Source organism: Prinia subflava, chromosome 1, assembly GCF_021018805.1.
Source record: "Prinia subflava isolate CZ2003 ecotype Zambia chromosome 1, Cam_Psub_1.2, whole genome shotgun sequence".
In the NCBI taxonomy this organism is placed as follows: domain Eukaryota; kingdom Metazoa; phylum Chordata; class Aves; order Passeriformes; family Cisticolidae; genus Prinia; species Prinia subflava.
This window is the reverse complement of record NC_086247.1, coordinates 140,370,616-140,387,274: the sequence shown is the minus strand read 5'-3', so window position 1 is coordinate 140,387,274 and position 16,659 is coordinate 140,370,616. Positions and strand designations below refer to the sequence as shown.

General features: G+C 39.2%; 1 protein-coding gene across 18 annotated transcripts in view; it reads left to right on the top strand.

The window, feature by feature from the left end:
* Window positions 1–16,659, top strand: part of PARD3 (par-3 family cell polarity regulator) — a 452,827-nt gene that overhangs the window by 352,868 nt on the left and 83,300 nt on the right. For 17 of the 18 annotated variants that reach the window (XM_063415024.1, XM_063415043.1, XM_063415034.1 and 14 more), the window contains one exon: window positions 1,073–1,327. In XM_063415024.1, coding sequence (XP_063271094.1) covers window positions 1,073–1,327 — 255 coding nt within the window. Of the gene's footprint in view, window positions 1–1,072; window positions 1,332–16,659 lie in introns of those variants that run through there. The other variant, XM_063415154.1, reaches the window with a different exon arrangement.

The following is a 16,659-nucleotide window of genomic DNA, read 5'->3' as shown; positions in this document are numbered from 1 at the left end:
TTAAAAGTTGGCAAACAAGATGTCTTTGGAAATGGCACTCAGCAGAGATGCACAGAGCTGTAGTCTGCATGGATGGGTGCTGTCACACTGTAGCCGTGGCTGTATTAGATGAAAAAGGAGCACATTTTACTAATGGAAGGGAGGAGACAGCTTCATTTTGCGATGATGACAGAGCATTAAATTGGTCTGGGGCGACAGTGTAAAGGGGGGGTGTGGTCAGTTCTCTATGCATGTGTGTGTGCAATACATCAACTTCTATAAAATACCAAAGAGACTTTGAAGCCCAGATCAAATTTTTGTAATAGCTTTGTGTGCTTTTGAAAATATGACCTGTGCTCGATTTGTGCTTGTCAGATTCCAAAATGTCATCTGCTTCTATCTGTCACTTTTTATCATACAGCTAAATTCGTGCACATGGATATAAACCCTGTCCAGCATCACCTTTAATTTGTAACTTTAACACAAGGCACATGTTTTTACTTTCTGAGAAGATGCAGCCTGCTTTGAATTGTTGTTTATATTTTTTAAAAAGCATGCACATCTCAAAGGAATCATACAAGAATCTACTTCTCCTGTTTACTGCATGCATGCAAACATAAATATATTCGTGTATCCTATCCCTACACAGTTTTTAAATTCTGAAAAACCCATGATTTTTGTAGTATTAAGCTGAAAAAGTACATTAAATTCCCCTCTAAATACATACATTAGAACCATTAAATCTGGTAAGTTTAAATGGAGTACAATACAATATGAATGGTGTCAGGCCAAGTGATAGCACAGGCATCCTAGGAAGCATGAAATGACAGATGGTTAACTGTTTAGCAACAGCTATGGCTAGTCATTATTTAGCTAATAATGAAATAAAAGACAGTGGATAATCAGACGTACTCCTTAAAGACCAGTGTTGATTGTAGCATTGTTTCAATCTAGGCTTCAATGTCCAAGGTAAACTTGAGACCTCATGGCAAACTGAAACTGGAAGATAGGCTACCTAAAGTGTCCGCTACCTGCTGCTTTCAAATGCCTCAGGGGGGCATCCATCAGTTTCAGCCCTCTTTTAATTTTTCAGAATCCAGGCGAAAACTCGAGAGTTTCGGGAGAGACAGGCCCGGGAGCGTGACTACGCGGAGATCCAGGAGTTTAACCGGACGTTCGGCTGTGACGCGGATCCGATGTACGCGGGCATCGCCGCCTACGACGCCCCGGGCAGCGGCACCGTCCCGCTGAGCGCCCGCCCGCAGAGCCCCCGCGAGGGGCACACCGTGGAGGCCTTGTACGCCCAAGTGAAGAAACCACGCAGCTCAAAGTCTTCACCTGTGGACAGGTAGGCGCCACGCATCAGTCAATACACCCTCGCAAAATCTGCCCTTGTGTTGCCTTTGTCCTGGGAGATGCTTGTCCATGTCAATTGGAAAGGCAGAGCTGCATTTTTATTAATGGCTTTTTAAAGTCTTTATGTAGAGCAGTATTGAACTCACTGAAATAAACCTGTTACAGAATGGGACAGGAAAGTTGTTTCCTGCAAAGCAACTACGTTGCTTCTGTTTCTTCAGATGGTTTGGAGTTTTGGAATCACTGTTGGGTATCATTAGAATGAAATTCAAAATTTTAACATAATCAGGTTTATTTGTCAAAGCTCGAGTAGATACGTTTGTGGAATACAACATTTCCACTCTATTTACAGCTCTTATAAAATCTCTAAAAGGTTACTGTTGTTGCAGCAAAAATGGGTTAAAGCTTACATGGATTCCAGTCCTATTGTAGTCCTGAATTTCAGTCTAACAAGTTGAGCTTTTTGATCAGGTATAGACCAAGTGAGCAAATTCTAAGCTTCACTCATGAGTTGTTGCATTGTAGCTTGTGATTTGTACTCTTCCTGCAGTTACATTATCTGAACTGTGTCTTGCTTGTTTTTATGCTGAAACTGGGCAAAATTCTGGTTTCTGTTGATGGAGTTCTGAGTTCATTTGAAAACCCAAAGCTAAAACAGGCATGTAAACTAACATAAAGTAAAAATAGTGAAAGGCAAAATTCACAGGGGTTTTTTGTGCTTTAACAGTGAAAATACACCTGTTTTCTTCGCTTATTATTATAAACTTGTAGTTCTGCTTTTTCTCAAGTTTACAAAAATTAACGCTAAAATCCTAGTGCAAGAGATACTGTTCACTCATTTGGAAGTTATTTATTTGGTTCATAGTAAAGCCATTCATTTTGTGTTCTACCTCACTCTTTCCAGCAGAAGAATATTGAATTTTCAGTTAAATCAGCTAAACAGTGTCTTTGTGTGCAGTGTTTGAGATCTGTATAGCTTCTACATGAGCATGTTCTTGCATATTCTGTTCTTGGTAGTAATGGAGTCATGTTTCAGGTAAATGTCTAAAACTCTTTGAGGGCTGAGAGTATTGTATTTGACCCTCAGTTTGATCTATTTTGCAAGGTTTCTTTACATGCTATTGATACCTATAAATCCTCTAATATGACCAATCAGAAAATCTCAGATGCATTGTGGAATGCATACATTTTTACTAAAAATCAGTTGCACAGCTGCCTTCTTATTTTCTCAAACACACTGTTCTCTTGCATTGTGTAAAAGGTCTACTTTTCATAGTACATGAAAATAATTTATCTATTGTGGATGTATGTACATTATTTCAGTGAAGGAAGCAAAATAATGTTAAGAAATGACAGCTTCATCTGTGTCCTTGAAATTTTGTATTCCTTAGCTTTATATTGGCTGGCACTGGTGTATACCTAGGTGCCTGACATTTTTGTGCCTTTGGAAATCAAGATAGCTTGGTTGGATATGTCTGCCACGTGGTGATTCTCATGGCTGTTTTTGTTAGACCAAAGGCACTGTTTCATGCTGGAGTTGAATGGCATCAATGTCACATCAACAAAAAAAAAAGTTCTTTGATACAAACCTGGCAGAGCAAAATAGGAGACCTGTGTGACCCAGCTAACTCTGTGTGGTGGCTGATAAAAGAGCCAGGAGAGAGTGAGTAAAGTGGAAGATAATGGAGTACCGGGGGAATCTGATGTTAATCAGGTGGGTAGGACTGAAGAGTAGTGGAGTAGTTCTGTACATTCAGGCTGCTCCTGGAGCATGGAGGGTCCTGTCTCTCACAGCTGGATCACGCTGTGACAAAAGGAAAGACCCAGCACACACAGTGGGCCTGAGCAAAGGGATAAAATGCAACTAGGGTACTGGAAATTGGGCATGAAAAACCCGCCCTAGTCCTGTCATAAAGGGGGACACATTTGACAAGAAATACTCAGAAAGAAGTATTCAATTCAGATGTAAAAATATTATTATTTGCTGTAAGTGTACTCTGAAATACCTGTTCAGGGGTCTGAGGTGTGAAGGTCTGGTATATAGGGTTTTCTTTCCACTCTCTCCTCACATCTTTATCAACAACCAAACTGTGGAGATGGTGCATCCCACCCGGTTCCAGGAGACCCTCTGGGGAAGGTTGCAGTGATGTGCACAATCTCAGGCTCAAAGTTACCTCTCCCAGAACCTGGGTCTGTACTTCGGGCCTAGTGCTGAGAGTGTGTCACAAAATCATATAATAAATAGTTTGGATTGGGAGGGATCTTTAACATCCCTGGTTGGGCATGGAGGAGGTGTAAGAGCTGTGAGGGAGCAGCTTTCAGCCGTCCTTGAGGAGTGTGAAGGATGTCTGGGAGCTTGACCTTTGTAATGTTCAGCGTGAGAGCCTGGATTGTGGCTGAGGTACCTTCCCAAAGGCTGCTCTTTTACAGGCTTTATCTTAGATGTACTGAGAAAGCATCATCTGAGCATTGTTCTAAGAACCAGTTGTGACCATGTCGACCTGAGGTGCTTGTTAGCTGTTTGTCTCCTTGTCTGCAGAATCTCTCTCCTCACCCCACATGCATTGCAACCTCTTTCTTGCTATCCCTTTCCAGCAGTGAGACCTTCCTCTTTCACTTGGCATCTCCTATGATGCCCCTTTTGACACCAAGCATCCAAGTGCCTCTGCTCAAGGCTCTTCTCCATGGAGCTCTCTTCTCTGCAGCCTGATTTATTCTGATAATGCTACAAGAAATTTAATGAGAAATAGTTTGTTGCAGTTCTGCATCCTTAAAATATTGTGTACATGAGTGTTCACCTGTGGTGAGTGTTATTTTCAGTGTGTTTTACCTCTTTGCCTTCCCATCCTTTCTTTTCTTCTGGGTGTTTCAGAGGTTACCCAAGTAGAAACAATTGCTTCCAGGAAAGGGAAATCACTCACAGAGTGTAACCCCTGTGCTGAACTGCCAGGAGCTGGTAATGGCCAGGCTGTCTCAAATCTTTAGCACATTCCTATTAAAAGCAGCATTGTTTATATGGGAAATGTTATTTCTATTGAAGTTTGGTGCTTAGTGCCAAACAAAATTTGACATTTAAGTATGTCCAAAAGGTTATTTAAAAGTCTATTACAAAGGAGTATATAACAAAATGTTCTATAATAGTTTGCATACCATTGCAGAATACTTATGACAAATTTTTTTGTAACTTGCAAGAGAATTACTCTGTGTGTGAGGCCTTGTCAGGGTTTGTTTTCCTTTAATATTCCCTCAACTTCTCTATTCCTTTCATCAACACATGCCACCAACTGTTGTAAGTTTAACTGTATCATGGCAAATAGTGAATAGCAAAGTGGAGGACAAGTATGTGAGCTGCTCATCAGTGTAGATAGATAGTACAGAATGGTAAGCACATGGTTATTCCTTAAACTTTGTCTGTCCATTTCTCTAAATAAAAAGTAGATCATATAATGTCAAAATACGGCAAAGGAGAAAAAAGATGTTAACTCACTCACTGGAGACATGCACAGCTAGATGTGTGTAAGTGATGATGTTTTATTCAATGTTACTGACAATGGCTATTAAAAAAACCCAGCCTGTGAATAGTAAATGCTACTCAAATATATCCTTACAGGATTTGAAAACAGTTTAGAATTACTTTAATGCAGATTTGTTTTGCATCAGAGTTCAGTCATTGATGGATACTGGTGGGGTTTAGAGGGGAAAGGGTTGCTTGCTTGGTTGGTTTGGTTTTTCAGTGATTGTATCAGTTACAGATGTAGCACTAAAAAAGTTGTTTTCTGTTCTCTATCCTAGAGAATCAAAGCAGACTGTCTTCCTCAACAGAGGAGTTTATTGCTTAGAAGAAAGGAACCTCTAGCAGTACCTAAATAAACAAATAAATAAATATGTTGGAAGAGATTGATGGTCAGCCTAGCTCCATATACATGAGCTGGCCTTGTGACACCAGCTCCATCCAATGTGCTGATGGCAAATAGAGACAGGCTGCTAAGATGTTTTTCACTTCTTTGTTAGGCATTGATGGAGTGAGGCAGAGGTGGAATGTATAATCTATGTTTATTTTACCATTTGGGAAAGAGGTGTCTCAGGAACATAGTTCCCAAGAATAAGGGTTTCAGCTTAGCTGAAAAATGTCTCTAGTATGTTTTGCATCACAGAGAAGAGAAGCTGAATGACTGATCAATACTGCTTTTCATGTAGATGACAAGGATGCCATACAGTGGGGCTTTATGGCAATCACCTGACATCCATAGCTGAGCACATAGCTGAGATGTAGAAAGACAACTCCTAATGGCTGTCGCTCTGTAATCATTTCCCACCAAGAGTGCATTGTCCTGAAATGAAATTGAAATAAAATTGAAATAAAATAGGCACTGTGCTGCTGTAAATCTAAATAGCCTGAAAATAGTAGGTTAGACTCCTCCAGCTTGCTGAGGACATTTTAATGGAAACATAAATACCATAATCATATGCTTTTTGCATGCATTTTGCCATTAAAAGAAAAAAAAAATCTTCATTTTAGAAGGGAGACCCTTATGAACTGGTTTGTTTTCCATCAGGAGTGGAATCAAGTTATGTCAAAGGAATATCTGGGAACTGAAAATAACCCCACTCCTTTAACTGTCATCTGCTCAGTGCAAAGAGGCAAGATTGTTTTTTTTCAGGTCGGGTCACATACTTTGCTTGCTGCTTTTCCAAAAAGAAAGGGAGAACATTTTATTAAGTTGTTAACTTTGATTCTCTCAGTAATATCTTTGTGCTTAAATTGGCATGAGAGTAATGAAACCTGAAAACTGTATAGAAACACTCTAATATAATAAAAGAATATGTAAAAAGTGAAATAAGCGGACTCAGTCTTTCTAGTGTGTATAAAATAACTCTTAGCAATAGCAGAATGGGTCATGAAAGCTATGAAATACTATATTGCTCTGCTTGGATAAATATTTGTTAAAAAAGCAGGCTCTTGTGCAGCTATATTAAACTGCTTTATTAGTAGTGTCAGTCACAGGAGTGTTCTTAAGTCTGTAGGATCATTTATGTGTAGGAATCTGAGCTTACTGCCAGGCCCACCAGAGATAGAGATAGGAGTTATTACTCAGGGTGATGCATCCTGTAAATGCTAGGATGTTTCTTAGATGAAGAGATTTTTTGATGGTTCTGGAAGTTGACTTGAAGAGCTCTTTCATGAAGGGAAAGGCCACAGCACTGCAAACCATCTATCTAGTGACATTTAAAACCTGCAGAGCTGTGCAGAAGGCTAACAACCTGTACTGAATAAGGCTGTGAGTAAGCTCTTTCCTCCTACATCTATTTACTTCTCTTTGTTGATCTGGAAGTGTTTTCCTATCTCCTGGATCTCTTGTTCTTCCCTGTTTATCACCCTCTGCCATCAGAGCCCTGCAGATACCGTGCTACAGAGGAAGGTACCACTCATGCAGGTAAATATGTTGAGAATACTCAGGTTGCAAGCATTTCAGAGCAAGGACCTTCTTGTTTTGCAGACTCCCTAAGTAATCGGTAATGTTTCAGAAATTACCAGTCACAGGTTTTAAATCCTTACCTTCCAGTCAGTGTCACTCTTTTGTGGCGTTACAAAGCTTCATTCCTGTGGGAATCTGACTTGTGAAAAGACTTTCCTGGCCTAGGAAATGGCACATATGCCCTTATGGAATAATCAGACTCTCCAAGGCAACCTGCCTGGAGAGCAGTGGGTTAATGAACTATTTGCAGGTCTTTAATGTGTAAAACTGAAAATAATACTTGGAAGTCATTGTGGTATTTTTCCTCCTCTGTCTGTTATAACCCAGAAAAGGATTAGTTAGAGCCTCTGTGAGACTCTTCATGGGGTTTAATTTCACTTTAGCGCTAACACATTGGGTTTTTTTGTTTCTCTACCCTTCATCCTATAAGCCAGTAATCCTTGCCCCCAGGACTGCCTAAAAATTAGCTTGGTCTCTCGTAGACCCGTATATTTAGAACCCAATAGACACTATTAGCATTGGCATTTTATTATCTTAGGTTGGTTGTTTTCTTTTGTTCTTCCATCTTGATAGAACGTAAGACAAGTTTTAATATAAATTCATGAGGATTTATGTAGGCTCCCTATTGTGAAAGTATGCAATTGCACTCCCCTGTTTGGGTTACCACTTTGGTGGAATAAATGGCAGACTTACAGTGAACTCTATTCAGGTCTCCCATTTTAATTACTTGAAGGTCCTGGTCTCTCTCTGAATAGATACCAAGCACTGATACTGTTGTGAGAACCACATCTTCCTCCATTTACCACAGCCTCACTGAAACCCCGGTGGTTCCCCTTCCCCTCTCCTCGGGCCGGCTTGCCGTGCACTCTGAAGTGTGACAGCTTTTTGTTTGTTTTCACAGAAGCAGCTGCAGTTAGCAGCTCTACAAATGGTTGCAGTGGGCAAGTGCACAGGGAGATAAGAGAGCTGAACTTCCTTCTCTGGGTTACAGGAGCAGAGGTGGAGAGGGGCCCGCCCAGAGGTGCCCTTGGTGCTGTGGGACTGCGGGTGGGCCTCGGCGCTGGAAGCTGGGAGTATCTGCATAGATGGGTGATTTTCAATTCCTTTAAGTGCAGATGAGAGACTGTTTATAAAAGGGGGGGTCAAAGCCTGTCACTGCCATACAATATATTAGTAATTTAAATATATTGTAACTGAATTATGCATGGTATTTTTTATTGGTATATTAGTACAGTTTGCACACAGATATAGATCGTTTGAGTGTTTTGTTGGTTGGATTAAAAAAGAGAAAAACCTTTACTTTTTTTTTCAGATGGTAGAAGTTAATATTTAGTTTAAAAAAAATAGAGAAGGAAAAAGAAAACTCTAATTATATATCCCAATATGAAAAAAAAACATAATGCAAAAGCTAGAAAAGGCCATGTCTCGGGCATCAAATGGTTATTGTATGCCTTGAGATTGCAGTCCAAAAACCCAGCTGTGTGTGTAACATGCACATCTTTTTTTCCCACTAATGCCATCAGTGGAACTTGAAGTTCTTCATCCTGAGAAAATTATGGGGAATATTTGAGTACACAAAGCTGAAAAAGCAGAGGCTTTCCCATTCATTAAATCAAGTGCTTTGATCCTGCCGGTGTAAACTGCTAAAATCTGTTCTTTGCAAATCCTACTAACCAAAATTTGGATTGCAGACTGATGTTGTGCCTCACTTGAACACCATAATTTAATCAGTTTAATTTGTTGTTGCTGTTGAATGTGGCCCTTTCTAAATAGAATATAAATTTATGATCTTTCTGTCTTTTATGTCCCTCCAGTCAACCCATCTGTTCCTCTTTGGTGAAGGATTCAGGCTTCTCCTTTCCAAGCATTTGAAGAGCTAGGAGTTTTTCATTTTAGATTTTTCTGGTTGTGGGAGAGGGGTGCACAGGAAGAGCTCGGAGAGAGTCCTGTGTTTTCATGAAATCTTGGCTTTTTACTTTCTAAAATTAAATATGCAATATGAAGCTAGATCTTTAATGTAATAGATTAATTTAATAGATGAACAGTAAAATAATGTTATAAAATTGAAGGGCTTGAAGGGCTTTTCCTTCTTTATTTTTATGAATGATAACTCCTTCACAGATGAGACAAACTATATTTAACTACACTGTTTATCCTTATGGCCAGTCTTGTTTGTTTATGTGACTTACAAATCATCCTGCTTATGGTCAAAGTACTTTGTCACTGGAGGAAGTGGTGGAGTCTGATTGTGGGGAGGAATCCTCTGCAGTGAACTCCAGGAAGGAAAATAGCATCACTTCATATAGATTGCAGGGGGAAGTGGTTAATTCCTTTTAACATATTGTAAACTCATTGAATGAATGCATATGAAACATACCACACTGGCAGCCCTGGGAACTGAGAAATTGCTGAAAGATCTCATTTCAGTTTGTTCTTGGTTGGAAAGCTGAAAAACAGTGCTTTTCCACTCATCACTCAGAAAACAGTGTATATTCCCACAGCCTTGTACTTCATGATATATTGTTAAAGAAGTGGTTTATAAGGTGTTTGAAATCTTTTTCCTTAAGGCTCAAACACTGTGATGTGAAACATTGAAAGGTTTCTTGTATGACCTATTTTATATGATTAGGTATTTCTGAAGAACTTCAGACTTATTTCTAAAATCAGAGTCACTTGCCATGAAATTTTTTTCATTCTTCAAAATACTAGTGGCATTTAAATAGCTTTTCAATTTGATGTGTTCATAGCACTCTTTCTTACATGATGGATATATCAAATGTTATTATGGTAAATAGATGACATGTTTGTAATGGATAGGTAATTTCATCTACCCAGAGTTTAGACAGTGATATAATGTATAAGACTTAATTTATGAAAGAAAAAGCAGAGGAGCAGATTTTGCTTCATTTTAATTTGTGTGTATAGTTTTGTAACAATAACGCATGGCATGCCTGAGCTACATTGCTTTCTGTAATGAAATGTCTTCTGTGTGCAACAATTCATTGTTGATTACAGCCTTCCCTCGTTCCTAGGTTTCCATTTAAAAGGAAACACACTACAAACTGGGATGAAAAGAGAACACGTAATTTCTACTCCCAACACTTAAAAAAACCAATTAGAATTAGACTTCAAGGGATGTGAGAACTAATGTCCCTCCGACTTTTCATTTCCACTTATCTTTGGGATGGGAAAAGCTCTGACCTGGCAAACAAAGAAGACAGAAAATATTAGCATCTGTCTTTATTTCCCAAGACATAGTTCATGGCTCATTAACAGCGGTAGTATATGTTACTATGCTGCAGAGAAAACAAGCAGAAGTTGCCTTTTGTTACTTTGTAATTGTGTTAGTAGATATTGTGTGGAAAAAAAAAGAAAAAAGGAGAGAAAGAAGGTTTAGCTGTGTATTATTTTGTACATCATCCTAAACTCTTCCAGTTTAAGACAAACTCTTTGCATATTGGCTAGAATGTCAAATTAACCCATCCATTTTTAGGATTGCTAAATGCCCATCAAGGAATCGAGGGTTGTGCTGAAGCTATTTTAATTAGTGAAGTGTGATTTAAAGGTTGCTAAAATCAAAAAGAACTTATTCATTTTTCATCAATAATAATTTTTCTTAATATTTCATCAAAACCTGCTGATTCGGAGACCACCTTCTGGGCTTTGATTCATTAGGACTGCAGACATAATTTAATTTTTTCCCCTTTCCTCATTCTGTGATATGCTCTTTCATCTTTGAGACATTGTTAAGATGTTTCTAACATTCACAGATTGCTAATTGATCCAACTTTTTTTACAACTGTACTTAAGATGGAGGCTTCTTTTCTGTGGAAACAATTTTCCATGCATTTGCTCTTATTAATGTTTTTTTCAATATCTGTACCTGATAAAGTATAAGTTCTCAAACAGACATAAATAATGGAAGACCTGTATGGTTTTATATATGGCGAGTGAGGCAAAAATATTAGAGACATGCTAGAGGGAATTTAAAAGGGTTGGCAGAGTTATTAAGATTGTGCAGTTACTACATTAGGCCTTTATAGTTCATCTAGAACTAACCTGGTATTCAAACAGTGCTGTAAGTAATGTTTTTTTTGTCTAAATCTTTGGGGGATCATGGCGAAGAGCAATTATGGGAATTTATGCAAAAGCATTTTGTGAAAGGATGTACAATTAAAAGAAATTGCTCCTTTCACTTTAGTAGGGCTGTTCATCTAAGTTTTGTCTACATTATCATACTCTGGTAATTTCTAGTCCCCAAATGCATTTCTGTTGCTATTTTAAGTTGAGCTTCATAACCTGTTTCTTCTTGAAAGATTTCCCTGTAGAGTAGTATCTGGAAAACTTTCCTTTTGGGTACCCTGTTAAAACAACAAGTGGCTGGTTACTCAGCATAGTGGGTTGGAGCAGTCCAAGTGCCGTGGGCTGTACCCTGATCCTTTTCTGTGATTGCTTGGAAAACTGTCACAATCTTCATTTTCCTTTGCTCATCTCACTTGTGAAATGTGTCATACTAGGTGGGTGAACCTGATGTCCATTCTGTGAAGGAGCAGTGAATTAGAGAAGGGCCATCTTTTTCTTTTCTTCCATGAGGCCATTTTCCTCAATTCAGTCTAATTAGAATTTCAGAAACATCCTCTGCGTCTTGCTTAGATGGCCAGAGCTGTTTGTCCTGTGAAGCCAGGCTGAACAGTTCATGCAGACTGAATTTTATTAGCTTTCCTTGGTTGTGCTGTTCTGCTGTAGTTAAAACTGCTGCAGCTCAGGATGTCAGAATTCAGCAGGAAAAAAGGTAAAGCCAACATACCATTCAGTGTCAGAAATAATCCTACTTTACTGGAGCTCACACTTAGGTTTTTATTGTTCCTTCTCATGGCTTAGATGCCTCCATCTTTTATGTAGCATGTCATACGTGTGCGTCCACATTCAGTAGAGCACATGGCCATGTGCAGAATGAAATGCAGATACAAGAATGTGTTTATCTGTGACAGAATTTTTATGTGCATGTGTTTATGTCTGTCTGTGTGGTTTTTATTCAGAAAATCTCTAAAAATTCCTCTGCTCCAGAGGAAGTGACCTCCAGAAGTCATCTAGTCCAACCCCCTGCTCAGAATGTGTTTGGTCAGGTCAGGTTGCTCAGGGCTGCAGTTGTCCTGCATATCTGAGGATGGAGATTTCTTTTAGCTCCCTGGGTGTCTGTTCCAGTATTTGATCAGCTTCATGCTAGTTAGAAAAACAAAGGCAAAAAGAGAAAGCTTTTTATATCAGAATTTCCTGTGCTCCTGTTTGTGTCCATTTTCTCTCATTCTAATGCTGTGCAGCTCAGAGAGGAATCTGGTGTGTGTGTAAAAAATAAACTAAAAAACCTAGCCAAAATTAACAAATCACTTCATTTAATATTTGGAATATGAAACAAAAGATTCAAATTTTTCAAACATCAAAAGAAAATTTAAAATAATAAGAATTACCTTACAAAATAATTGTTATCATTGAATTTCTTAAATGGTTGCCAGTGTTGGCTTTTTTACCTATTGTATTTTTATATTTCAGAGTATGTTTAAATACATATCTTGTTTCTCCCAAATTATTTTGAAAACATATATTGTCTTTTACTCTACTACACTCTCAAAACTTGAATAATAAGTCTGAGGACTTAACTGCATAGGAAGTTGCCTTTTCTCCTTTAATTCACAGAGTTTGTATTATACTTACAGCATTCAGCTCCACCAAAAATGATGCATCTTGAAGTACCCTTAAAAATGCCTCAGAGCTGTGTGTGTTGGATTGCTCCTTATACATACTTAGTTCTGCTAGGGCAGGGTTGCTGCTGTGTGGGACGTGTGGCTCTGGCAGCTTTTCTTTTGCTAAAGGATTTTCTGTGTTTCTCTTTTAACTGAGATTCTGCAGCTCATCTGCACAATTTCCTGGACAAAAAGAGATAATAACTCCCAGAGAAGTGATGCTGTGTTGGCAGTGAACTCTGAAACAAAGGCTTACGAGCACTTCTCAAAGTCCTGCTTGCTGTGTTCATTCTGGGCTGGAATTTGCCGATGGCGAGTGCATTGCAGGAATGGAGGCTCAGGAGACACAGGATCTCCCGTGGAGCTGAAGGGACTCACCAGAGGAAAGAGGGGGAAATGAAACAACTCTCCTGTGGAGATGAGGGAGAAGAAGGAAGAGATCCACCTGCAGGGTGGGGATCGTGGAGATGAAGCTACCTGCTGAGCTTGCTGGGACAACGGGGAGCCAGCTATCCTCTCACCTACAGGGAAAAAAATAATAGAAAAATCAACTGCCCTCCTTGTAAGCACAGATGAGGAGTAGGATGGTCTGTTCTGGGTTTTCTTTCATCTAGAGAGTATATTTGCAAGGGCCCTGAAGAACTCCGTAACCTTTAGTGGGACTTGTATTTAATATACTTGTATTCAATATGTATTTAATACTCCTTCACCCCTCAGCTGATCCCCTCACCACTCCCTGCACTGACACCTGGGCAGTGACACACTGCTGCTCTTCAATTGCACATAAATCAGGGGCAGAGATGGGACACAAGCCAGGACAGTATGGAAGGAGAATTTAAGTGTAAAAGGTAATTACCTGGGCTGGAACATGGCCAGGCACTGACTGACACCTGTATGCTTGTGAGAACTGCCTCCTGGTATTCTTCCAGAAACTATTTTCTACAGAGTTACAGAGAAGACCTTGCTGGCCACTTGATCTGATCTCCTCTGTACACAAAATTGGTTCATACTGTGGTGTATTCTATCACTTGCATAGTGCACACTGAAATGGGATGTGTTCAACAGCATTATGTGAGCTCTTTCTCTTATACCTCTTGTTTGAGAAGACAATTGCCTTGTATTCACTGTAATTTTTTTTCTTTTTTTTGCCTTCATATTCTCTTAAATGTACTGAGGTATACAACAGAAAGACATAAACCATCTGAGAATCATGGTACCTATCTGAGAGTGTCCCTTGAGATACTAAGAAAGGAGGGAAAAACTACTTTGATGTTTCTCAGTCACAAAACAGCAAGTTAACTGCTGCTGAGAACTGAGCAAAGCAAGCTCAGCTATCACCACATCTCACCAGAAAAGACACAAAGCACTACCATCTTCCTTTCCTTCTTTGTTTGTAGACTAATGCAACATCACACTTTTTGTGTGCTTAGTTTAATAATATTTTTCATATTTCACCCTCCTATTTCAATACTCCATCCTCAGTCAATTTAGATTCTGTGGGTAGAACACAGGAGTGTCATTTCAAGCAACCCAACAGTCACATCCTTCATCATTCTCCCTGAGCTACTCTAACCCCTTCACTGAGGCAGTACTGAGATCAGAGCTGCCTCAAGTCATTCAAGAACTCTGAGAAGTGGTTTTCCATTTCATTCTCACTCAGATATTTATCTCATCTTAAAATCCTCCATACTTTCATCTGAAGGTAGCTGTCTCTTGAATAGCTTGAATAGAGGTAGCTGTACCTCTCTAGTAGGAGGAGAAATAAATTTTGTTCTGCTCTTGACCTTGTTTTTGATGGGTGTTTTTAATTTGTAAGAAATCTACAGCATTTCACAAGGTTCTGCACAGTCTCTCCTGATTTCGTATTATGCCTATCAGTGTTACCTGAGCATCTTTTCAGAGGAGGTCTACAGGACATTGTGTCTATTTGTCATGTGAGGCTGAATGTGGATGTCCAGAAGGAAAACTGTCATTCCTACAGGTTGAGCCAAGTCTTGGAAGCTGTGCCTGCAATATTTTTTTCCTTACAAACAAACACTGAAAAGGACTCTGCACATTCATCAGCTGGGTACACAATCTAGCATTCAAGCTAGGCAGTGTAAGATCAGATTTTTATTTTTAGTTGTTGTATTTTTATGATTGATAGCATAATGATCATTAATATTTCACTGGAATTTATTGTAAAAGAGAATTATATTGTAATGTTAGAGGGAAATGTTGAAAGTTTTATGTGATTTTAAATTACTGTGTATCCAGTCTGACAAATTTTGCTAGTGTATAGGAAATAAAAGAACTAAGAGAAGTTTAAACTCCTGTGAGCAGAGGAAGGCAATTTTATATAGTAAAAAAATACATTATTAAGAAGGATGACACAAGGGAAGTGGTTGATGTGAGAGTAACATGTCAAAATAGGAGGAAATGAAAGTTAGAAGCATCAGGCTGAGGTCTAAGGATGGGAATGAGGTTGTGTGCCCCAGGCAAAAAGAGCTGCCAGACTTTGGACTTGGAAATGGCAAGAAGGGTGGATGAAGATGGTTATAGGCAGTAAAGAAAGGTAAATATTACATAATTATTACATTCCAGCAATCCTTAATGTATGTCAGTATGGTCCTTGGCTATGATATAATTCACACACAACTCACCAGAACACAACTAATTAAATTCTGCTGTAATACTTTTTCCCCCCATATGAGCTCTCTTCCAGGATTCACCTGAGATTAGGTAAAGATATCTGAGCTCATTTATTCCCACCCTGCAACTTCAGCACTGCTGCAGATACAAAGATGAAGCCTTGACTGCTGCATCCCATTTGATACCACATCAGAACAATTTAAAGAGGCATAAAACAGCAGGAGCTGCAATGTAGGTGTTCAGGTTCTTGCTGCTCACTCACATTACTATCTTGCTGTAACTGCAAGGGTGTTGCAAACTTGATTAAAAAAATTAATGATGAGAAACAAAGGGATGAGCAAAGAGACCAAAAGAAAAAAGTGAAGAAACCGTGCAGGAAGTTTATTGCACGCAAGTCATCCAATTATCCCTCAGAGCCCACATCCCTTGTCTAATTGCCTAAGTTGATCCTTTTTCAGGACTGAATGGATTAAATGAAATAGCAGGGCTGGTGGAAAGCAGCCTATGGGAGGCATTTTGTGAACAGGCTTGCATGAACAGCAGAACAGAGTTTCTATTTGCTTCTGTTTGTCTGGGCCTTCTGTTATCAAAAGAGGAGCAAAGAAGGAAAAATATGAGGGCTTTTGATTAGGAAACAGTCCCTTTGGCCTGGAGCTGAGATGCTGGGGGATGCTGGAAAGCCTATCCTGATACTTTTTATGCTGTACTAGTCTGTATGGCATATCTTTCACTGGGATCATAAACTCTCACTTTACACTATATTAACTTCATTTGAAAAACTAAGGGAAAAGGAAAACTTCTTCAGAATTCTCACTACAAATTCACTAGACACTGGAGAGTGTCAGGATTGAGCTGGCATTGAAATGAGAGTGAGTGGCAGCCCGGATCCTTGTCTCACAGCAGTCATGTGAGGCAGACTCACAGAGGAGGAAAGACAACTGTCAAGCTTAATGTACCTTAAAGGACTTCTGTTTAATACAGTCCTCTGCAAACACACCAGATAAGAAAGAGTCTTGTCTAATAGTTTAGTATCTCACCCTGTTATGCAAAATATCTCCTGCAATTATCCCCTCTAGACAACATCCACCCCCTTTCCTCCTGCAACATTAGGCATGGAAATATTAGGAAGGGAATGAAATCAAGAATATCCTGTAAAAGAATGAAAAGGAGAGGAAATCAGTCTTCTTCCAGTCTTGTTTCCTGTTGGCCAAAACCTTCAGTTTTGCCCAGTACATTGCCCTGTGAAAGAGTACATTTAGAGCACAAAAAATCCTCGAGTGATGTTATCTTACTTTTATTTGTACAATTCTGTAGAGCGTGGTGCAGTATTTTATAGAGTTTGTAATAAGATCAGGTTGTCTGTCTTACAGTTGTGTGAAATGTTAAGATGTAACAGAGCATTAGAAAGAAAGGAGGTTACAGAGATTGTAGGTGGTTCATTTGGATGTCCTCAGGTGACATCAAGCTAAGAAATT